At 32.2% G+C, this 25,784-nt stretch overlaps 1 protein-coding gene across 5 annotated transcripts in view; it reads left to right on the forward strand.

Moving 5' to 3' along the window:
* The first annotated feature begins 7,794 nt into the window (after positions 1–7,794).
* The window catches only part of LOC139522858 (C2 domain-containing protein 2-like), a 42,856-nt gene continuing 24,866 nt past the window's right edge, over positions 7,795–25,784 (forward strand). Inside the window, exons 1-4 of one of the 5 annotated variants that reach the window (XM_071316469.1) lie at positions 7,795–8,342; positions 12,679–12,774; positions 19,072–19,191; positions 19,959–20,063. In XM_071316469.1, the coding sequence (XP_071172570.1) occupies positions 7,950–8,342; positions 12,679–12,774; positions 19,072–19,191; positions 19,959–20,063 (714 nt within the window). In that variant the 5' untranslated portion in view covers positions 7,795–7,949. The remainder of the gene's footprint in view (positions 8,343–12,678; positions 12,775–19,071; positions 19,192–19,958; positions 20,064–25,784) is intronic. The other 4 variants (XM_071316467.1, XM_071316466.1, XM_071316470.1 and 1 more) reach the window with 4 other exon arrangements.

The raw sequence follows: 25,784 nt of genomic DNA on the forward strand, positions 1-25,784 counted from the left end.
ACATTACTTTAAACATTTTTAAAATGCGTCAGAAGCGCTTATTTGATTTACCTTCATCAGGAACGCTCAATATCACATATTTAAAAGCTGAAGAGTTGAATAACCAAACAAGAAATAAAAAAATCCATGTTGACTTTGTCTGAGGGGGTTGAAACCCTAGTTTCTCCACAGTTTCTAAATTTATGAACGGACAATTTAAAAATAAAGTACCAACTACTGATATGTGAAACAATGTGCTAACCCTTCCAGATCACTTGAGAACACCCTTAATTTTGTTTAATTGGAGTTTATGTTGTTCCTACTTTTGTTGTCTCATTGTTTAACTTTAGGCGTAGTTAAATTTTGAAATGTCTCATTCGGTCACGTTAAACGGTTTGAAAATGACACAACTGAATTCAACATTGTGTTATAATCTTATTAATCACTATAAAAAGTAAAATCACAAAAATACTGAACTCCAAGGAAAATTCAAAAAGGAAAGTCCCCAATCAAATGTCAAAATCAAAAGTTCAAACACATCAAACGAATGGATAACAACTGTCATATTCCTGACTTGGTACAGGCATTTTCTTATGTATAAAATGGTGGATTGAACCTGGTTTTATAGCTAGCTAAACCTCTAACTTGTATGATAGTCGCATCAAATTCCATGATATTGTCACCGATGCGTGAACAAAACAAACAGACACAATAGGTAAAAATGTCAAAAATAGTGGTATAGCAGTCAACATTGTGTTATCATCTTAATCACTATAAAAACAACAAATGTAACGAAGAAGCACAAAAAGGCATGCATCAAAATTAACATCCTCATTTTGCTTATATTATACGATTTTATTTATCTATGTAAAATGCACCATAAAGAATGGAAGGTTTTAAGTACTGGTGCAAAATTGCGTGTATGAAATTCGCACAGGTAGAGATAAAATAATTTTGTCGTTCAAAGTATGACGTAAATACAGTCACGTAAATAAAGGCAACAGTAGTATACCGCTGTTCAAAACTCATAAATCTATGGACAAAAAAACAAAATCGGGGTAACAAACTAAAACTGAGGGAAACGCATTAAATATTAGAGAAGAACAACGACACAACATTAACGTAATGGAAACATAAGCTCAGAGTTACGTCAAATGGATATCTAAAAAACAAACTTAACAGTAAAAGTAATATCATTGAAGTAATATTTAATTATTTTCCATGGTAATATTAATAAAGACAAATAAAAGAATAATATCACACGTTATTAAGATGATAAACAACGTCAGTACGAAAAATCTATACTTCAAGACCATCGTGTATTATTTGTGAAGTTGATACAGAATATTTCTCAACAAGTTCTTGGTACCTTCCGATGAACTTTTTTTGAAAAAGGACGAGACGTTCCTTGACATACCCCTGGTCCATCAACTTTCTGCTCAGACACTGGTGACGTTTTACAAAGTCTGAGTAGGTGCTGCAAGCTCTTGAATACCGAATAAGTTGGGAAATGCATATTCCATATGAAGGTGAAGTTGGTATATTGCTACTAAGGTGGGGGAAATTGAAAATTTCAAAATCAAACGTCTTGTTGTCATAGATTCTGGTACTGAGATGAATGTGTGTGTCAAATTCGAGGTATAAGTCTAAAAATGAGGCGGAGGAAGCTGTGTCTTTAATTTCTAGTTCTGGTGGATATATTAATGGAACCCAATCGAAAAAGTTCGGATTGTTAATGGAAAGAACATCATCAATATATCTGAAAGTGAAATTAAATAACCTGGCTTTTTTGATCTTCTTGTTTTTGACAAGTGTCTGAAGGAACTCCGATTCATATGAAAATAAGAAGAGGTCAGCAAGGAGAGGGGCGCAGTTCGTTCCCATAGGAATGCCGACAATTTGTTGAAAAAGTCCACCTTCAAATTCAACAAATATGTTGTCAATAACAAACTCCAGCATACTGATTACTTGTTCCTCTGTGTAACATGTTTTACCGTTTTGTTCACTATTAACAAAATATGCCTTATGGTATCCCAAAGTAATAAATTTATAGCGTATGCTACCATTTTTATGATGAAAAGCATTGTGGATTATTTCTATTAGACAGTTTTTCAATTTCACATGAGGAATGGTGGTATACAAGGTTGAAAAATCAAAAGTTTTGATAGAACTAATTTCAGAAAAAGACTGACATTTAAAGTTATCCAAGAGTTCTATAGAGTTTTTAAGAATACACATATTGCTAATACCACTACGCGAGTAAACAGTTTCACAGCATTTCTGAAGACCCTCTTTCACTGCGGACAGAATTTTAGTCAATCTAATGGACAATTATTTAGTGGAACATGCAGATGAGCCGGCAATGTACCGTTGTTTGTATGGAATTTTATGAAGTTTAGGTATCCAATACAAACTAGGTAAGTCCTCCGATTTGTTGTTCAATGCAATGTTCATTGAAGCCATGAAGGACTTATGATTCGCCTAACTCTCATCCATGTCAAATGATATGTTTTTGTATGTGGGATTACCTGAGTGCTCATTTATTCCTAATTCTTTTACAAGACACTCGTAGTAATACGATTTACATACAAAGACAATATTATTTGAAGCTTTGTCCGCAGGGACAACAACATACTTATCTTGAAGAGATGATAGACATTCTACCGCCTCTTTGTCTCTGAAAACGGACTTTGTTCGATCATTCACACAGTTTTTCAACTTGTGAATGCGACGTTTTATCAGAGACCTGATTGTTTTGACCCATTCTGACAGAGTGTCCAGAACTTCTTCTCGTTTAGCCCATGCTCTGGCGTAGTCCTCTATGGAATCCATAATTATTTGAAGTTATGGTTCCAATTGATGTGTTGGGGTTCTCTTAACTTAAGACCATGAAAAATCACCTTTCGGAGATTTTCATGTTGAATAATGTTTAGATCCCCCAGTAATAACATGGCCAGTGGGGCTGTAATTGTAAGGCGAGTGGGAACAGTCACATGCTACAGGGTTTTTTAGGAATTGTTCTAAATCAAGGTCCTGTAATGTTTGTTTATAGTTAAATATGTTTGGTGCAATGGTTTAAATGTGCTGTAAAAGTGGAACCGTTTATGAATAGTTGTACATTTATTCTTATTGTATAAATGTTATCTTTAGTAATACTATGTAGATTGAAATCATTCCTTAACCGAATTGTACCTGCCAGATATATATACAAAATAAATATTTATTGTTCGTGGTTAGAATTAACCTGTCTAAGTTTTCCTCAGTCTACCTTGGATTTGATACCATGTGGGTTGAATTCAGATCACGTCATAAGGTACAAGTTTATCTATGAATGTAGATCATAATTGTAATTTTTCGGAGTAATTATATCTAATGATAGTCTGTCCCTGTAGAAGAAGTATAATTTGGCAGTTTTGTTCAAAATACAGTGTTTAAATCTGATATTAAAAAAAATACTGATTTCGACCTAAAACAAAAAGGACACACATTGTTTGTATGAAATAGCAAAAATACCGAATCCAAGGAAAATTCAAAACAGAAAAGACTTTTCGTGCAGTTAATTATTCTGGTGTGCTGTGTTTGTGTTATGTCGTAAATACATTATAGGTGTTCGTTGTTATTTTGTGGTTTACATGTTGATCGAAATGAAAAACATTTATATATCATTTATGTATGTATTTCTCTATCCTGAATGCTCTTGCTTTTATTTGTACTGTATTCCTGTCACGTAATGTTTTCAATTAAGGGGTACTTTTAACTTTGCCAAATAAGCTGGAGGTTTGGCTAGCAATAAAACTTAGTTCAACCCACCATATTTTTCTTAAAATGTCCTGTATCAAGTTAGGAATATGGCAGTCGATATCACCCATTCCGTTTCCATGTATGTTTGCGTTTGTTTTTGAAGCAGTTAGTGTTTTTGTTGTTCCGTTTTGTTTCCTCTTATAGTTGATGAGTTTTCCTCAGTTTTGGTTTATGACCCGGATTTGTTTCATTTAAATCGATGTATGGCAATTTAGCAGCTGTATATTCCTATTGCCTTTATTTATCAAATGGCAAAAATAAAAAACGTTTTAAACCTCAGACACATCAAACGAATGGATAACAACTGTCATATTCCTGACTTGGTACAGGCATTTCCTTATGCTAAATATGGTGGGTTTAACCTAGTTTTATAGCTAGCTAAGTCTCTCACTTGTATGACTGTATATAATTCATTTGTATTGACAACAATATGTGAACAAAACGACAGACATAATAGGAAAAAAATCATAATTACAAAGGTGGTTAACCCTTGATCAACCAATATTCGAATGTCCAAGTATAACAGAGACAAAAATGTAAGTCAAATAAATCGGAATTACACGAAGAAGACAGGTTAAGTCGAAATGGTAAACTTCAACATAAAAAAAACACATACACTAGAAAAGTTGATACAGCTTGGATGTTGTGCAAAGCGGCATAACCCAATGATAACTTCATGTAAAATAAAAATAATGAATGTAGTAATCTGTAATGGCATTTCGTTTTATAGAAATATAGAAGTAACATTTTGGTGTAATCATCACATTTAAAGTCATATGATAATTCAAATTTTTAAAACTAAAATTGAATATAACTTTAAAACAAGTAAAAATCATTGAAGTTTATCATATTCTAAGTCAGGGATTGAATTTAAGACTTTGGCAATTGTAGCCCACAGCTCAAATTGTGTAGCCCACATTTTGTAGTTCTATACAAGAAAAGCAGAAATTTAAGTAGTCCACACCAAATTTTAAGGACCGTTGGCGATTTTTCCCCTGCTATTTTCAAACCCTGAAAGTCTTTTGACATGTACGGTGACCTATGCTTGATAACTTCTATTTGGTCCCTGGTGAAGATTTTTATTATTAGCAATCTTACCATATGTTCACATGTTTACACTTACTGTACTAGACCTTCTATGTTTTTGGTTTTAAGTGTACGTACAGAAAAGACGCAATGAATGTGTCTATGCATGTGTTATTTGCATTAACTACTTGTCAGATTTTAAAGGGATAGATGTTATCAACCTAGTCACCAAAGCGGTTTAAATTCGGATGCAGACAATATGGCTTTAAACATGCATAACTAAATCAAATTGTATTTTGATATACATATTTTTAAAGGCAATTTTGATCTCGTCGTGATGTCATACAGTAGCTATATCTTTTTATTATACTTTTTCATGCTGATGATTTTTTTGTCATTTGATTAAATTTCTGTTTCTGTTGGTACAGGGTGAATCATCTTCTACTGTTCATCAATCGTTTCAATCTTCAAAAGTCGAATCCAGTAGTCTTTAAAAATCCACATCCGGGCATGCCTAACAAAAAAGGAACGTTTGATTCATATCGTTACTTTCACTCAGACATTGACAGTGATATCTTATTATTTTATTGGTCAGTCAGTCAATATAAACAAGTGTAAATAACTAAAATTGAGAATGTGTCAAAGAGACATCAACCCGACCAAAGAACAGACAACAGCCTAAGCCCCGGCACCAATGGATCTTCGACGCAGCGAGATTTTCTCGCAACCGGAGGTGGTCCTCAGCTGGCCCCTAAATAAAATTGTGTACAAGTTCAGTGAAAATGGACGTCACACTAAAGTCCAAACGTATAAATGAACTAAAACCAAAAAAACATACAAGACTAACAAAGGCCAGAGGCTCCTGATTTGGGACAGGCGCAAATATGCGGCGGGTTTAAACATGTTTTGTGAGATCTAAACCCTCATCCTATACCTCTAGTCATGGTAGAATAAAGAAACACATATTAATACGCTCAGAAAAACTCGGTTTGAAAGAAATCCGAGTCCGATGTCAGTCTGACAGAATACGTAACAAAATAAACTAGGCAAAATGTCAACGATACATAAAGTAACAAAAGAAACTAAGCAAAATGTCAACGATACATAAAGTAACAAAAGAAACTAAGCAAAATGTCAACGATACATAAAGTAACAAAAGAAACTAAGCAAAATGTCAACGATACATAAAGTAACAAAAGAAACTAAGCAAAATGTCAACGATACATAAAGTAACAAAAGAAACTAAGCAAAATGTCAACGATACATAAAGTAGCAAAGGACTTCTAGCAGTTACTGACATGCCAGCTCCAGACTACAATAAACTGATTGAAAGATTATGTCTTCATCATATGAAAATCAATGACAATCCCTCCCGTTAGGGGTTTAGTATCATACCATCATAAAGTATATGAGAAGAACATAACCCGTATACATAAATAAGGCCGTTAGTTTTCTCGTTTGAATTGTTTTACATTGTCTTATCGGGGCCTATTATAGCTGACTATGCGGTATGGGCTTTTCTCATTGTTGAAGGCCGTACGATGACTTATAGTTGTTAATGTCTGTGTCATTTTGGTCTTTTGTTCATAGTTGTCTCTTTGGCAATCATACCACATCTTCCTTTTGACAAGTTAACAACTGGTTTTAGAATAAACGTGTTTATTTCCGATGCAAAGACCCTATTAGTCGGATTTTAATGTTGAAATAGAAATACGTATTTAACTTGATAAACCGTTGTAAAAGTTTTGAAAAAATATGTCAGTTATATTGCCAAAGTGTAATATTTTATAACTCGAGTTACTTTCATTAAATCATGGCTTATAAATTGCATGTGTTTTTGTTTAATTCAGTCGGCTTGTTCCCCCCCCCCCCCCACCCCCCGTTTTACCGTGTTTTGTGGCAATTTTTTTTTGGGGGGGGGGGGGGGCTGTTCTGTTATAGAACAGAACATATTTTATTTCCAATTAAGGGCCCACAAGGGGCATACAGAGCATACATGAATAAGGCAAAAGAATATTGATTTGCATAGATACATAGATACAAACAATTTTTTACATACAGTTACAATACAATTACTAACTCATATTCACTTTAATAAATTTACCAACAGCATTAAGGACCTGATTGTCTTCACAGTTTAATAAATAAATAAATTTATGCTGATTATCAAGTATAGAAAAATTCGGAATTCTTTGGCAAACAAAGTCAAAGAGAGCATCTCTATCCGATTTAAAATTTTCACAGTTAGTTAAAAAATGGATTTCATCTTCAACACAGCCAGAGGAGCATTTTTTGCAAATTCTTTCATTTCGTGGAATATTTGAAAAACGACCAACTTCAATTTGAAGCTTATGAGCAGAAATACGTAATTTGCATATAGATCTTCTAAAATCAAAGTTCTTAATTAAAGAGAGATAATTTTCATAACCAAAATTCTGCTTAAATTTCACATAATTAAACAGTTTTCCATCAGAAGCTTTATTTTGGCTAGCATACCAATTGCTAATATATTTAGTGTGAATTAATTTACTAGATATGTTCAAAAATTTATATTGTCCGAAATGTTTTACTTCTTGTTTAATATGTGGACACATCTGATAGTCTTTGCAAGATTCACACATATTTAGTTAGTCTCTGTGCAATTAAATAATTTAAAAAGAAATTGGTATCTTTACAATGCTCCATTTATTCTGAGACTACTACAACAGTAGTTATATAGTATTCTGAAACTACTATAACAGTAGTTATATATAGATAGTAGTCTCAGATTTATTCAAATCATATTTCAAACAACCTATAAAAAATACCCAAACTAGACCAATTAGACTATTGATCCGAAGGATAATCCGAGGGATAATCACACCATATCCTTTTTCTTGGAATCAGAGTTGATGTTACTGAATTACCTGAAAGGTGCTCCGTTGATAATCAATATCTATTTATAGCTGGTTAAAAATATTTTAATTGGTTAATGTGACGTAGTGAAATAAACAAGGAATCCCCTTGGACAAAAATAACCTTTTCGCGAGGATGCACAAGATAAATTTAAGACAGAAGAAACTGTTGGCTTGGCAATATATGGGAGTCAAAATCCTAAAGTAAAACAGATCAGTTTACATGCTACCGCTTCTGATTGGCCAGCGATGGTTGATATCACTGCAAAGTTAATTTGGTATCGGCTTGGGGAGACTTTCGACAAAATGGCGGAAGGAGGCAATAGAGTTACGTCGTGGTTGTTTTCAGATTGGGACGACAATTTGTTGGATGTTTTACTATTTGGGTGGATAGGATGGGCAGTTTTAGTCGTTCTAGTGGTCAATGCCGTTTTGACATTTTTCGGACCTCTTCAGCCGCGTGTGGCACGCTGGGAAAAGAAGGAAGGGGTTAGTGGGGCACCAGTGCAAGTGGAAACTGGTGCTGAATCAACCAGATGGTTAAATTCGGGATTAAATTGGTTCTATCTCCATTATGATTCTGTGCCGGAATTTATAGAATTATGGGTGAAATCTTTGAATGAGCAAGTTGTGAAATTAGGGGTAAGTTTCAATGTTACAATCCAATCCCTTTTGTGTACCCCAAATATTAGTTTAATTGCATGTTTCTAGCTAATTACCGTATTTCCTGTATTATGATCTATTATGCATTATACAAAGTGTATGTGCTGAGGTTGTTTGTACAGGAAATATATTACCTTTATTTTTTAAATGATATTGCTAATTCCAATTACTAGTTCTATTCAGTTAGTTGTAACATTTGTAAATTTTCTTGCCAGTATGATCAAGGATTTGTATAGTTAACTATTTGTGTAACTATAAACATCCTTGGTATGATTGAAGCTATTTATGAAAAAATCATTTTAGTATTTTATTTTAATTTTTTTATTTTGCTTTTTGTAATATATTAAAAAAGACAAGACAATGAAAAGTGCTAGTGCTGGACATTAACAGAATGTACATACATGTAATTATTAATTTCAATATTTTTTTGGATAGTTTTTTAATAGAAAACAGTATGAGTGATTCATTATACATTTTTCTAACTTATTAATAAAGAAGCTGTTGCTACTATTTAACCTTGGACCAGGAACATATATATAAATATACATTTATATTACATTTAGGTCCCAATATTTGAAGCAATTCAGTTCCTTTTTAAACATATATTAAAATTTCTCTGTTAATGCTTTGATCTTAAGTCTGAGTTTCTTTGAACTCCAGTATGATTCTTAAGTTGACAAATGTATCTGTAGTAAACTTTTTAGAACTTATTAAAATATCCGATTGAAACAGCAAATTGTATGTGAAAAATTTGTTTTTAAAAGATCTTTTCAACTAAGAGCAACAGAGAACAATACTGTGAATGTTCACCAAAATAAGGGAATAATTTGATATAAATCCCAGTGGCGGATCCAAAGGGGGGGGGGGGGGTCCGGGGGTTGAAACCCCCCTTTTTTTGGCTGATCAATTTATTTGAATGGGAGCATATAGTTTGAATCCCCCCTTTACTCTGGGTTTGGAACCCCCCTTTTTAAAATGGCTGGATCCACCACTGAATCCCTAATTTGTAGGCCATTCTAATTAACTATTTCTATAACTTCGATGGTGGTTCAATATTAATTTTGATAGGCAGATCGAATCATGAATAGTTGTTTATAATGATACTTGGTACTGTTACTGAGAGTCCACCAGAGACTGTGATGTGAATATAAGGTTGATATATCTGTATGCATGGTCTATTTTGCACAATATTTAAGATTCAACTTAACATCATTATATTCAAACATAGAAAATTGTGTTATACTCCAGCAAAGAATAAAGGTTTGAAATTGTGTTGAGGGTTTCCAAATTGACCCTAGTTACATGTACATGTATGAGCACTGATCCATACATGGGGAGTTCCTGTTAAAGATATAACAATTGAACCCGACTTGTGAAAGCACTATGGGTTTAAAAAAATCCTGACCCTATAAATCTTAAAACTTTACATGACACTAAAACTACATGACAAAGACTTTTGAATGTGGTAAGGATATATATTATGCTTGGTATTCTAATATGACGTGCTTCTTTCGCTTTGTAAACAACACTGTGATAAAATTCTCGATATATCTATACTTAGCGCAGACTCAGAGATATACATAATAATGGCTGTTACAATATACTTCCCACGTAAATCTACATGTATTGGAACCTATTTGCAGACCCTTTGCCGATTTTATTGATTTAAAAAGTGCAGTTAAAAAAAGACAAAATAACTTTTATTCTTATTCGGATGTATAATAAAAAGAAGTAATAAACAATAGCTCGGAGAAATCAACAAAATAAAAATAAAATAAAATTAAGACTTTTAATGTTTTTGACGCGTTTTAAGTCATTTCAATACATGACGTCATACAAATGAAAACGCTACAGTTGAACGTTTTCTGATACGTGTACAATCGAAATTAGCATGATATTGTATTAAAATTGATTTGTAAGGTAGGTTTTGTTTTGTTTTCTATTCTATAGCATTTTTTGCATATTTACTGATTTCTGCAAGTCAATATGGCGGCTCCCTAGTTACGAAATGTCAACTTTGAATTTGACGGTAGCTTACGAGAAAAAACATGTAAATTCAAAATGGCAAATGTTGGGTTTGAGAATTTAAAGAATTAAACAAATTTTTTCTAACTGTTATTCACGTAACAATCCATGCAAGCTACAGATTTTATGAATGTTTGAGCTTTATTGAACCGGGAGTAAAAAAAGAACAGCCACACACACAGCATTCCTACCATCGCTTCAGTTTTTTAATTACCGTATTTGACCTATTAGAATCGAAATAATTCATGGAAGCCATAGATTGTTGGAAATTTACACATGGCCTGGGCCGTGATATTCGTTAATTTTATCCCTCGCTAACGCTCAGGATAAAATTCGAATATCACGGCCCAGGCCATGTGTAAATTTCCAACAATCTATGGCTTCCATGAATTATTTCTTAATTAGTGTTTCCCAAAATGAGATGGTATGATGCCATTCCATGTAAGGTTGGAATTTTAAGTCTGCACAGTCAAGGCCACAATCTTAAGATCAACCTTAGCATCACCCTATACAAATACATTTATATGCATGCATGAAATTTAAGATGTATACAAAGTTGTGTTTGATTCAAAACTTTTGAATTCCATGAATTCCCTTAAGAATACAAATGATATATGTGTACTTATATTTTTTGGCATTATTGCTTTCATTATTTGAGAGTGTGTCAAGAATATGGTTTGGAATGTGTCTGCAATGTCAACGTCAAAACAGTTCAACTTTACAAAGTCATGTCTGGATTTGATATACAGAAATACAAAAGTAGCACTCATACCTGTCAACCTGTGACGATGAAAATGCAGGTCATGACCTGCATTGAAGAATCAAATCTCAGGTCATAACGCGTACGAACTTTTTCGAGCTGAATTTCAGTATTTATGGTACATTTTCTTATAATGTATCTCAAAGATACCAAAACATCAATGCATGTTCACTTGGTTAAGTCATTTTAAATCTTATTTATTATTATTTCATTACACTTTTAAAGATTTTTATTAACTTGTGTATCACAGTCTTATGTCTTCATCTAACATTTAATTTTCAAATTTATTTTTAAAATGAGTTTACTAGCTTTTAAACATACCATGTAGAGGTATTACATGAATGAACAATCATCTGTCAATTAAGAAGGAAATTAGACCATGATAAAATTTAGTAATACAGTTAAAGGAAGTATAAATGTAAAAAATAATTTTCAACTTTTTTTTAAAAATTGTATAAAGGTATAAAAATAATGAAAAGTTATTTTTCAATATGTATTTGAATTTTATATTATTATGATTTAATCTTTTTTACCCATAAAATGTAAATATAAGGAATAATTTTGAATGGTGACAAATAAGGGAAAGTTAACTCTTAGTTGAAATATCTTTGTAAAACAACAGGGCAATTTATTTACGACCTAAAGCTAAGGTAATTGGTGTTAATTAACAATGTGTTTGACACCAAAGCTGTCAAGTGAAGCCATGCACTTAATGGGTCACTTAATTTGACAGTTTACATAGCTAGATGAACTGCATGTTCATGGAAGGATTACGAATTTGCCGGTATTTCAAAGGAATATTACTTATGTCATGAAAATCAATCTCAATGCTAAGAAATACGGGTGAAATCGGGTCATTTTCGGAATTTCCGGGTTATTTCAATGACCCGGCGGGTGATCCGGGTGATCCCTCAGAATTGTGAAAATCTCGGGTCACACCCGCAGAATCCGGGTCAGTTGACAGGTATGAGCACTCAACTGGTAAAGCCTTGAACTTATTGAAAAATATTTGTAATGCTTGATATTTATTTTGCCCTTCACCTGAAGGTGTGTTGCAAATTCAACTGGAGTGTTTTTATCTGCAAGGTCAAGGTCAATATTATATTATGTACATACATGTATTTGTTTATGGTCAGTCTATGACACCTCTGGATTTTCTTGCTCCTTCTAAGACCATTGGTTGCCTTAAGCTGTTTTCTGCCCGTTGTCTCTTAAGCCCATTCCCTATTTCCATTGTCTATTCTATACATTTTAACATAAACACACAAATTTTTCTAGATAACTACAAGGTGGTAGGGTATCAGTTTTTGAGTGTAATTCAAAGTAACCTCTAGTGCATCTATGTGTAGTTTTTAATTGTTTTATACTAAATAATTGAACATTATTGTTATCGGTAATACATTTTAAGTTGTCATAATATCTGCTGAAGAAAGATACATATACATGTATGACAATGCAAGTTGGTATTAATTGTACATGTGCAATATATATCTAATATCATATGATAATAATTGAAAACTTTTATTACAGGGTCCAGTACAGTTGAAGTTTGAGAGAGTAAAGCCTGGAAGCCTCCCGCCAAAATTCAATGAAATTACATTTGAAGCAGGATCAGATAACAAATATGTAAGTTTTATTCATACAAAATATCAATGTGTTGTCATGGTTCTGAGCATGCATGAAATATTTGCCACTGGATGTAAAGCAACCAACAATCAATCAATTCATCATGGTTCAGACTTGAGAGAAAAAAAATCTTTCATAAAATTGAGAATGGAAATGGGGAATGTGTCAAAGAGACAACAACCTGCCCAAATAAAAAACAACAGCAGAGGGTCACCAACAGGTCTTCAATGTAGCGAGAAATTCCCGCACCCGGAGGCGTCCTTCAGCTGGCCCCTAAACAAATATATACTAGTCCAGTGATAATGAACATGCATATCATGAGGAAATCTTGTTTTCTCAAAGTAAATACACAAAACTATATTCACTGATGGTTTTAATCCTTATAACATTTGGTACATGTATTTCTGATCAAGTTACCTTTTGGTTATTTAATTCAAATAGAATTAACTACATTAGATGTATGTTTCATTATAATATGTTGATTGGCTAACTGCACATCACATGTTATTCCTTAATCAATTGCATTAACTGGTTAGGAAACTTTTTGTATAAGGGAGCTACCATTTGATTTTTATGGGGGGCTAGGATGAAAAATTTTGTCCTGCATTAGCTGTAATCTCTGTCCTGCCTTTTTATTTTTCACTCTGTTTGGTCCTGCCTTTTTTTTTTTAGTTTATCCTGACTATTTTTTACCTAAATTGTCGTCCTGACTTTTTTTTTTTTGCAAGTGTCTCATCCTGCCTTTTTTTTTCAAATTTCATCCTAGCCCCCCCATAAAAATCAAATGGTAGCTCCCTAAGCTGCAATTTGTGCAAGTTTTCATGTTTCGGAATCAAGTTTTCTTTTTCCTTCAACATGACCCTTCACCTGACCAAACTGACATACACTTGGTTTGATACTAGTTATGTATACTAGTAGTAGAGTATTGTCTGTCTCAAGTGATAAACTTGATAATTAAATATCCCTTTGTCTTGATGAGATTTGAATTATCACTTGAGGCAGGTGATGATACTCTGTTATACCTACATACCTACACAATGTAGCATATATGTGAGTCTGTCTCCTTTTTGTAGCAACACTTTGACATAAACTGATTTCTTAGAAAATAAAATCATAGAACCAGGTTTGATTTTCAATTTAAGAAAATTAAAGCAGCCAGTCACTTGAAGATGAGTACATGATTCCTAGACCCATACAAATAACCAATAAAAATGGAGTAACACGTGCTGTCTAGATATAAATATTCAATCATTATGCATCAACTTCCAGAATACTGCAAGCTTGGAAACTATTTAAAGGGATTTTGGTTGACTCATCAAACCCAAAAGTGAAGAAACATTAAACATCAGTAATATCTGAAAAAGTTCTTATCAAGGACCAACATGTATGGCAGGTTTTTCCACATTTTTTAAAACAATTCATGTTTAAAGTTGCTGACTTTTGTATTTCTTGCGGTTCTTATAAAATGTATAACTTGAGATTTTATAATATCTTCACACTTATTACATTTGCAAAGAAAAAGAGAGGAAATATTGAAGGGTTCTCTATGTACGTGTGCATTTCTGCCACCAGTCAGAAATTTGATTTGATTATATGTAACCATGGTAAATTTGAGGCAACAGTAGTATGGAGTGTTCAAATCACATAAATCATAAATCACGTTGCATCAACACAAACACACTTACACCTGAGTTTCTATAATACTGATAATTTTTAGTGTTGATTTCAGATTTTTGACACTACATGTTTATCTAATATTCATATATATATCTCAAGAGTGAACCAAGAAACAATCATGAGTAGAGAAGCAAAAATCTCTATTTGAGAAATTATGTCTGATTCATCTGATATTTGTACAATTCAGAAGCAATTATATCCATGGAAACAGATGTATTAAACAATCCTGGCAAATATGCAATTTTGACTATTTTTCTTACTTTTCTGTTCTTGAGAGCTCTATTGTTTAATTATCACTAGATATCTGCTTAGGTTAAGTGTTTGGTTTAAAATGTCTGTCTGTTTCATGTTACTCCATATAATAAAGATATTACAAAATTCATGTCACAAAGTATAGTTTAGGAAAAATATCAAAATCCTTTGAATGTAATGAAACTTTACACACACGTTATGTGGCATCATGAATACCGCAGGACAATGATTTTGGGTTCGTTTTGACGACTTTTGTGTTAGCATCCTAACACAGGATTACTAGTTCATATTTTTATTGGTCTTGGTAAAAAGTTTTACACATTTCAATTCCTATATATATACATGCATGTACATGTACAAGTTCCACTCCTATCATTGCCTATAGTTTTTCCCCAATTCCCCCCTACCCCCTTTTTAAAAATCCTAGATCCTCATCTAATATTGACATGAAGGCAAAGTTTCTGAGGACTTCTACTACGTGTTAGATACATGCTATCATTACTGTGTGATTTTATCAGGCAAATCCATCTCCTTGTTGTCAATTTGTGTAAATGAACAAATGTAGCAATGCCATTCTTACATTGTCTAATTGAATATTGTTCTAAAATATAAGGATTAAATAGAAGGAAGCAGAAAGTGTTCTGTTGAGATACATCCAATCTATTACCATGATTACAATCTAAGTAGTGAATCCATTAAGCTGTTACAATGATATACTGATTATCTGTGGAAGATGTATATATATATATATATAGTACTGATGTTTGATTGGTCTCATTTGGAAGACTTTGGTGATGTTGACAGCTTGACATCTTAATAGATTTTGTAATTAATTTAAAAAAAACTGCCACTTAAAAAGTGTTGCATGTAGCTGTAAAGATTACTGAGGCTTGATATTTTTATACGACCGCAAAATTTGAAAAATTTTTCGTCGTATATTGCTATCACGTTGGCGTCGGCGTCGGCGTCGTCGTCGTCGTCGTCGTCGTCGTCCGTCGTCCGAATACTTTTAGTTTTCGCACTCTAACTTTAGTAAAAGTGAATGGAAATCTATGAAATTTTAACACAAGGTTTATGACCACAAAAGGAAGGTTGGTATTGATTTTGGGAGTTTTGTTCCCAACATTTTAGGAATTAGGGGCCAAAAAGGGCCCAAATAAGCATTTTCTTGGTTTTCGCACTATAACTAGTTTAAGTGAATAGAAATCTATGAAATTTTGACACAAGGTTTATGACCACAAAAGGAAGGTTGGGATTGATTTTTGGGGTTTTGGTTCCAACAGTTTAGGAATTAAGGGCCAAAAAAGGGCCCAAATAAGCATTATTCTTGGTTTTCGCACAATAACTTTAGTATAAGTAAATAGAAATCAATGAAATTTTAGCACAAGGTTTATGACCACAAAAGGAAGGTTGGGATTGATTTTTGGAGTTGAGGTCACAACAGTTTATGAATTAGGGGCCAAAAAGGGGCCCTATTAAGCATTATTTTTGGTTTTTGCACCATAACTTTAGTATAAGTAAATAGAAACCTATGAAATTTAAACACAAGGTTTATGACCATAAAAGGAAGGTTGGGTTTGATTTTGGGAGTTTTGGTCCTAACAGTTTAGGAATAAAGGGCCCAAAGGGTCCAAAATTGAACTTTGTGTGATTTCATCAAAAATTGAATAATTGGGGTTCTTTGATATGCTGAATCTAACTATGTATGTAGATTCTTAATTTTTGGTCCCGTTTTCAAATTGGTCTACATTAAGGTCCAAAGGGTCCAAAATTAAACTTAGTTTGATTTTAACAAGAATTGAATCCTTGGGGTTCTTTGATATGCTGAATTTAAAAATGTACTTAGATTTTTAATTATTGGCCTAGTTTTCAAGTTGGTCCAAATGGGGGTCCAAAATTAAACTTTGTTTGATTTCTTCAAAAATTGAATAAATGGGTTCTTTGATATGCCAAATCTTACTGTGTATGTAGATTCTTAATTTTTGGTCCAGTTTTCAAATTGGTCTACATTAAGGTCCAAAGGGTCCAAATTAAACTAAGTTTGATTTTAACAAAAATTAAATTCTTGGGCTTATTTGATATGCTTTATCTAAATATGTACTTTGATTTTTGATTATGGGCCCAGTTTTCAAGTTGGTCCAAATCAGGATTCCATATCAAGTATTGTGCAATAGCAAGAAATTTTCAATTGCACAGTATTGCACAATAGCAAGAAATATCTAATTGCACAATATTGTGCAATAGCAATTAATTTTCAATTGGAGTTATCTTTCTTTGTATAGAATAGTAGTTGATAATATATGTTGGAAATTTGCCAGACATGACTATGATGTCATTTTCTATTTTTATTTGCCAATAACTTTATGTAAATAACTTCATTGGAAATTTGCCAATATAAAATGTTGCTGATGAAGCTTTTTTTCCTTATCTTATCTAAAATGTTTTAGATAATGTATGTTGGAAATTTGCCAGACATGACTATGATGTCATTTTCTATTTTTATTTGCCAATAACTTTATGTAAATAACTTCATTGGAAATTTGCCAATATAAAATGTTGCTGATGAAGTTTTTTTTATTGTTTTATACAATAAACAATGTATATTCACTTTTACTACCAACCAATCTTTACCATTCAGTGATAACAAGCACTTTATTTTACATTTTAATATTTTATGATGTATTTAAAAGACAATGAAAGAGTAGTTATTGTTGCAAATTCCATTAGAAATTTGAATTGATATCAGTTTTGGAAAAAGGGAAACGGGGATGTGAAAAAAGGGGGGGGGGGGTTAAATTTTTCTCATTTCAGATTTCATAAATAAAAAGAAAATTTCTTCAAACATTTTTTTGAGAGGATTAATATTCAACAGCATAGTCAATTGCTCAAAGGCAAAAAAAAACTTTTAAGTTCATTAGACCACATTCATTCTGTGTCAGAAACCTATGCTGTGTCAACTATTTAATTTTAGATTTAAATAAGAAGAAATCTTTAATTGATTTGTAAAATCTTGACATTTGTTTTGTGTAAAAAAACCCATGTAATGTCAAAAATTTGATCACAATCCAAATTCAGAGCTGTATCACGCTTGAATGTTTTGTCCATACTTGCCCCAACTGTTCAGGGTTCGACCTCTGCGGTGCACCTGGTTCTAATTCTTGTATCTCAAAATAATATCTATATATATTTTGAAATGTAAGACACAAAATCAACTCTTTTAGTAGTTTTTAAGATGTTCTCCTCAAATCACAAGTAGCTGACTTTTAATTGAGTTTCAGGTTCTGACATTGTTAGTTTTCATAAGATCTTGATACTTATAGCATTTGTAAAGACAAATCAGAGAGAAAATGTTAGAGGATTCTCTAGTAAAATACATTTCTGTATCCAGTCAGAAATTTAATTGGATTATGTAACCATTGTAACCATTGTAACGTACAAAGTACAAAGACATAGTAGATTTGACACATTCCCCTTTTCTATTCTCAATTTTGTTAACAGAAGAGAAAAAAAACCTGTGAAAGATAATATTGTAGCTTGTTATTTCTTCAATTAAAATGGTATAATATGACTTGTTTGAGTCCGCAGAAAGAGTGATAATAACCCACATGACCCACATGAAATTGTTGGCATTTTTCCTGACCACAGATGACCTTGGATGAATTTTTATGGGAAGTCAGGGCTTGGTGATGGTTGTCTGTTGTATAATGTCACTACTGTTTAATTTTCATTTCCTGTAAATATTCTATTTATGTACTATTTTCATTCATAAAGGAAATATATCAGCTATTAACTATTATCATTTTTAGAGACTGTGTGTACATACAGTAAATTTATTTTCATTTGAAATGACAGGTAATGAAATTGTACATGTACATGTATGTAATTGTGAATAACGTACACACCCCCATATAAGCAGGGAAAAATCTTTTAAAATCAAGATTTAGATTGACTATTAATGTCAGAGCAACATTGTCCCAAAATACCCCCCTCAGAGATATCTTGGCTTATATAGCTGATTATGAGGTATGTGTTTTGCTCTTTGTTGAAGGCCTTACCGTGACTTATAGTTTCTGTGTCATTTGGTCTATTGTGAAGAGTTGTCTCATTGGAAATCACACCACATCTTCTATTTAATGTTAGAAGGGCCTATATTCCATCAGAAGTATATTGAAATGACTTGCATCTCATTTCATATAGATTTATGGCTTGTTTTATGTCTGGATCATGAAATACAAAAATGAGAAATAAACTACAACTTCCATTTTATTGATAACCTGTATGTTTTTTTTAACATTCAATCTTTACCTGATATGATGATTACAGAAAATCAGCTGGTCATTAAGATATTTTATATTTATTCTATTTCAGTTATTTCACAGTAAAGTTGATGCCAAAGATTTATCATTTGCTATATTTGCATCCCAACAAACGTCAGGAGGTGTCAAACTGACCAACTTGACCGCTAATATACTCAAGCTCAAAGGAACTGTAAGTAGGAAGACAACTCTCAAACAAACTTATACAAAATGGGTTTCAATTTTGTTGGTCCTACAGGGCTGTCTAGTTCTGAAAGAAAATGTTTTTGAAAAATAATTTTAATTGAAAATTGCAATTAGATTTATTATGAAAGAAAAGATTATAGCTATTGAATCAATGAATGTGGCAATGTTCTAGTTGTGTTGTTTACACTGTTTATACATGTGCAGATTATCTTAAATTTTGTAAGTTATCGTTAGGATTCAGAAATTCTTACAATATACTAATTGTATGTTTGTCATTGCTCCCAGTTATGCACACAAATAGATACGTACATATATAGTACTCAGTATTTTCCTGCGTGTGCCTCTCAGGGAGATATTGGTGAAACTCAATGATACAGAAAATCAAAATTGTTTGGATTGCATTCAATTAAAGTATATCTGGGACCAATGTAGAAATCCATGCTAGTTCAACGGTATACAGATTAAAAGTTGTATTTGTTTATTGCAAATGAATGGTATTGCTATTGTAGGTTATGCAATTTTTTTATTAGAACACCCCACAACAATTTTTTATTGCATTGCACATGTTGCAGATTACTATGGATACATTTAAGTAAGCGAAGAGTCACTATTTTTATGCTTTTCATATATATGCAAATATATTTGGCTATAACAAAAAAAAGAGATACAATACATACAGATGTGTTACCCTTTTCGAACCAATTAAAATGTCAATTTTATGGTAGTTTTTACAAATATTCCTACAAATTTCAGATCTGTTTTAAATGCTCAAAAGTTGGAAGTGATATGATTTTGAACATCTCATTTATTGGAAGACCTGATGTCAAAGTTCAAGGGAAGCCAGTAAATCCATACCAGGTAAGTTATGGACATTTAATTATATTAAAGGTCAAAGAAAAGGTCAAAGTATGTTTTGCTTAAAGATTACAATTATTCTGATACAATAGTCTTCCTTGTAAGTGTTCACAATTGAACAAACAGCTGATCTATTTATTGGAGCCCCTTAGAAACAAGAAGCTTGTCTAAATCAAGCTCTGTGTTATAGACTAGAAACTTTTATATAATATGCTGAGTCTAATAGCTATTGAGACTGAGTATTCAAAAAACACTATTACCAGTTTTCATTATAGCTGATTCAATAGAAAATGTGTTCACTGATTACCATTTAAAACAATTGTTATTGCATATTTTTAATCTGCCTTTCCTAGTGCCTATGCAATACTAAAATAGTTGGTTCATTATTGTGTACACCAGATTTGTTTTACATGTTGCATCTGCATTAGCTGTTAGCTTGTAATTAGATGTGTTAAACAAAACCTGTTAAAATCAGATCCTGGGAAATCAGTTTGTGTTCCTAATAAATAAAAACAATTGAAGTGCTTGATTGATTTATCTTCAACGTTTGGATTTTCACTTGTAAACAGTCTATGCATAAACCATAAATGTAGTTCCATATAAGGCCCCTCGAGTCCTCCCCCCTTAATCTGCCACTTCTTTCTGTATTCTACTGTAACATTGTAAATCAAGGAAGATAAGTGTGAACTATCTTGCGCTGCATCTTGTTATCCTTAGATATTTAAAGATTATGTAAGAACAAAGATGAAATTATTGCTTTAATTAGTTTCTTTGCTTGAAAACAAATGTTCCATAATGCATGGTAATAACTTAGGTACAAAACTCTTTGCTTAATAGATTCTATGCTTTTTCAAGCTATTATTTTATTCACCAACCATTTATATATTGCTTTTTTCAAGGTAATATTCTTTTCACCAACTATAAATATATATATATTTACTCTGATTCTTCAAGGAAATGCGAGGGCATGTTCTGAAACCTAATTTAGCTTTTCCATTGTAAGCTTCTTACAATAAAATCTATCTGACCTTTACCGTGACATTGCTCATAGCAGTAATCAGTATAACATATGTTAAAGATTTCTCTCTGTAATGTAAAGGTAATGATATAAAATGATTTAAGGTTGGGCTACAAGGCGGGGAAACTGTATGTTATTGATTGATATAGATGCAAGTCAAATCTCATATCTAATTTAGTTATTTGATATTTAGAATAAATTACAGTATTTGAACATTTATAACCTCAGGTTTATTGTGGAAATAGTCATTCAGGTATAATGTAACAAAACAAAATTTCAATGTATTTTTGATGATATTGATAAAGAATGTGTTGTTATTAAAATTATATATACAAACGTGTACTTTACTTATTTCTGATACAAGTTTTAATGTAACATTTCAAAATTAGAAAGTATTTACGATAATTTTTATATAGAACATTTTATTATTATATTTCATATAGAAATGTTCATCTTATTTATTCTAATAAAATTTCAATAAGATTGGAAATACAGATCTGTGTGCATGTTTTGCAAAAAAAAAATGTGTGAGGGTTTGTTAACTAGTCTTTCTTTAAATCCATTGACCAAACCTGAGAATTCCGGAACAGGTCTTCAAAACAGAAAATATAACAGATCATTATAAGGAAAGTGTAAAACTAAATTTTTACATCTAGCCCTTATTTAAATTAAAATATTTTTCTGTACAGTTCAGGTTGATGTCTATTGTGGATAGTAAGAAAAAGAAAAAAAAACGTGTTAGCGTTGCCAATTTTCTATACAAAAACTGAGTATTGACTGATGTGATTTTGATGAACCACCACCTGAAGCCTGAGTGTGTAACATGTGTGATGTTATTACGGTTCAATCAAGTATTGTTACACTACTGTTAATTACAATCCTTACATCACAGGGGTTTTCACAGTTGTTTCTTTCACTACATCATGCCAAACATTTGGTGGAACAAGGCCAAGCCAATTATTTGTAGAATTTGTCAGTACTTGTCAAATCCCATTATTAAGGCATACTAATTAAAGCTTGGAGACGTTTGTCTACTTTTGATTTTATATGCTTTTGTGTTCATTATTATTGAATTGATTTACATATGAGTTGATCAATTTATCAGCAAACAATAAGTTTTCACACATATTTGTTTTAGAGTATAAGTCATACATGATGTGAATACATTTACATGCAAATATAAACATAATACTATAGAGTGATTTGTTTCCAGGGCTCTATCTTTTTGTAAGGTTCTATATATTCAGGAGTTTTTCTTGCCCCTTAGATGATGATCGGATTTAAAGTCATATGAAACCTCAAATTAAAAAAATGATGCATAGGTTTTTTTATAACAAAATGGATAGTTTTCATTATTGAACTTATGTACATATACTTTTTTCTGAAGAAAATTGTTCAATTGTCCACATTTTGAAGAAGTTAACTTTTTTAATTGCTTGCTTCCAGGCAGCAATTCTCTGACATATTTTCTGTATGCAATGTGACCTTAGCGTGAACCTTCTCGTAATAGTCCGGTGATCGCAATACGCATGGACCTGCCACTGAAATAAACTATTATCTGATTGTATAAATTGTTAAACACATGCTCAATACCCATGCTTTTTTGTTGATTGTTTACTATAAGTGACAATCAGTAAATTTCAGAGCCAAAACACGGCATTTAATGAGCTGCCATATTTGTTAAATCATAACACAGAGAGAGAAAAAATTAACGATTATACGATATATTTGCGTAAAAAATGATAAAATTGTGCACAGAAGACTAAGTTTATGATATATACATGCATTGGTTCAAGAATTAGATAAACATTATTTTACACCAGTCACTCGTTTCATATGACTTTAAGAAATGAAAGATTTTTAGAGCTTTTACCTTAGGATAAACCATTGAAAATAATGTCCACTTGACAGTACTACATTTGTAAACCTACCGTAATTGAAAATATAAATCTTTTGTGATTTAGGACAATTTTATGGTATGACTAATGTTTCCTTCTAGAAGTGTATCTTTATGTTGTATTGTTCACTCATTGACATATAAGCCAGACCTGAAAGTCTGTTCTACATACAAAATGGATAATTGAGTTGTTCAAGAAGCATTCATGCTGGCACTTGTTCTTTTTGATGCCATTGATATATTATGTTTTAGCTGATAAACATTCACAACAGGGGTGGATCCAGCCATTTATAAGGGGGGGGGGGGGGGGGGTTCTTATCCAGGATAAAGGGTGAGACCCCTGCATCTACCACTGTTTGGGTGGGAGGGGATTGTCCAATTTAAGGCATAAAAAAATTAAATGTTTACAAGTATATAAATATATGAAAATTCTTCAAACCTCTCAGATTACAGAGACAGTAATACATTTTATAAATTTACAGTTCAATATATTGTCTAACTTGTGAACAATCAATTCTTTAACAACCCTATAAAATTTCAAAAAGAAGCTTTACATTCTAACAATTTCATTTTGAAGAAAACTTCATAGTTCTGCCAGTTATAGAAAGTTAAAAGATCTGTTGTATCTTGTTATGAAAGCTAATTAGCCTTCAAGGTCATTGCCATTTATTCAAGGACTGGATTAACCCTATAGACTTTCCTGCTTTGTTTCTAATATTTCCCATATTTTTTAATTAGAACAAAGAATCTTGTGTTAGCTGTTGGCCTTCAATATAATCTGTATAGATAGCTGACAGTTAGACGTCAATGATCATTTCTTTTCTCTGCAAAATTATTTTATAAAACATATTATGTGTTTTGTTTCCATGGTAATACATTCCATGTAATTACCCGATTTATTATTAGACATGTATTAAGTATTCTCGGGAGATATAATTAATGACATTAAAACTCTTCCAGAAGTCTTAAGTAGCAAATAATCAATCTTCATCTGTACCTTCAAATGTCAAAGTTAAAAGTATAGGTGAAAGTATCATAAAAGTTTATATAGGTAGTTCAGTGCAATCTCAGATTGATGGATATGATCTGTTCTATGTTGTCAGAACTCACGTTTCAAGAAAACAAACATGTATCCATTAGTGCACTTCCCTCTCAATAATAGGACTCCCTCCAAAAAAGCCCACTGATTACATTAAAAAGCAGATATACCTTCTGGACTCTTAAAATGAAATTGGTTAAGTGTAGCTGACTGAATTTTAAAAGGTATGCCTTTTAGGTATATTCTGAAACTTCTTACATTTTTTTGTAACTGCTTGAGAAAAAAAAATTTTCAGAAGGAATTGGAAAAAATAGTTTGTTTCCTGCTCAACTTGCAATTGTAAATAAGTCTTCCTATGTATGTAATTAAAAAAAGCAGAAAATGCATAGCACACATTGATTTTTATCAGGTTACTGGTGCAGTTTAGAACTGAAGCTATTCTATGCATATCTCTGTGTGAAAGAAAAACATTTGGTTTCCTCATGTTGTCTGTTTCAAATTGCTCCCAACAAATGTACAAAAATAGCAATTGTTTATGTGATATTGGGTAATATTTTGGCATCAAATTTCAAAGAAAATAAATCCTTTTTCAGTTATTTGGCAGCTAGCTACAATTTGTTTACACTCAATGAGTGTCAATTTATTCCTAGGCCGACAGCTATAGAAATCAGTAAATATGATAAATATTTGATGAAGAGTTGATGATAAACTTGTTGATTTTAATTCCACTATAATTACTCAGACATTGTGATAGACAAATTTCAGTAGGAAACTAATGAGACTTTGTAGATGATGGATAACACACCTGACTATAAATAAAGTAATCATTTTCTCACTTTATTTCCTGGTAGATGTCTCCTCCTGATGACTGTTGACAAATATCGCACACAATGTGTCGATTATAATCTAATACAGAAGCTGTTGTCATATTAAGGGTTATTTAATCAGTGGGTGATGATAACAGTCAATGTTAACCCTAGATACACCTTGAGGATGTTACTGGAATGGGTGTACATGTATCTAACTTGCATTGAAATATTATTGTCAATACAGAATGATAGTTTTCAGTACTTTAAAGGGGGGGGTCTTTCAGTGATTCAGTGGTTTAAACATATGTTATTGAAAAGCAGGATGTCTTTTAACATCAATTTGGTGTAAATTTGAATGCTGGTCACTGATTTTCACTGGCACTCTTGGTGATCAAGATTTATTGTGAAGTTTTTTTGCGCTGTATTTAACCATATGTCCTCAGGATAAAAATGATGGCCTTATACTGCTGAGTGCACTGGAATAAGAGTAAAATATGTTTTATGCATGGAAAAATAACATATGCTTAATAACTAATTGTATTCACTGTGCATATAACAGGCTTGCAATGACATGTCATTGTGTAAAACATGTGTGGCACTTTTCCTGTGTGCTATCCATTTTTACAAAACGGGCAGAGTACTACTACCTTGCATCTCAATAGACAGAAGGAAGTTTTTTTTTTCATTCAAGAATTTGGTTATGATGGTAATCTTTGGTTCGTCCTCTAAAGGTATATTATTCGGATCAGGTATACCACTTAAGTTTCAATTATCTTTTGCTATACTTGATGTGTTGGCCTTCAGAGAATTTCAAGTATTGAAGTCAGATCTTGTCTGTTGAAAATGAAATTGCTTCTGTAAAAGACTCTGGATGATTAAGCGTGTGCAGTATGGTATAGGCAGACAGTTTATTGATGGTCGAAGACCTTGTATTTTCTTCTGGTGTCTTTTCGGTTTTGTG

Source organism: Mytilus edulis, chromosome 5, assembly GCF_963676685.1.
Source record: "Mytilus edulis chromosome 5, xbMytEdul2.2, whole genome shotgun sequence".
Taxonomy (NCBI): domain Eukaryota; kingdom Metazoa; phylum Mollusca; class Bivalvia; order Mytilida; family Mytilidae; genus Mytilus; species Mytilus edulis.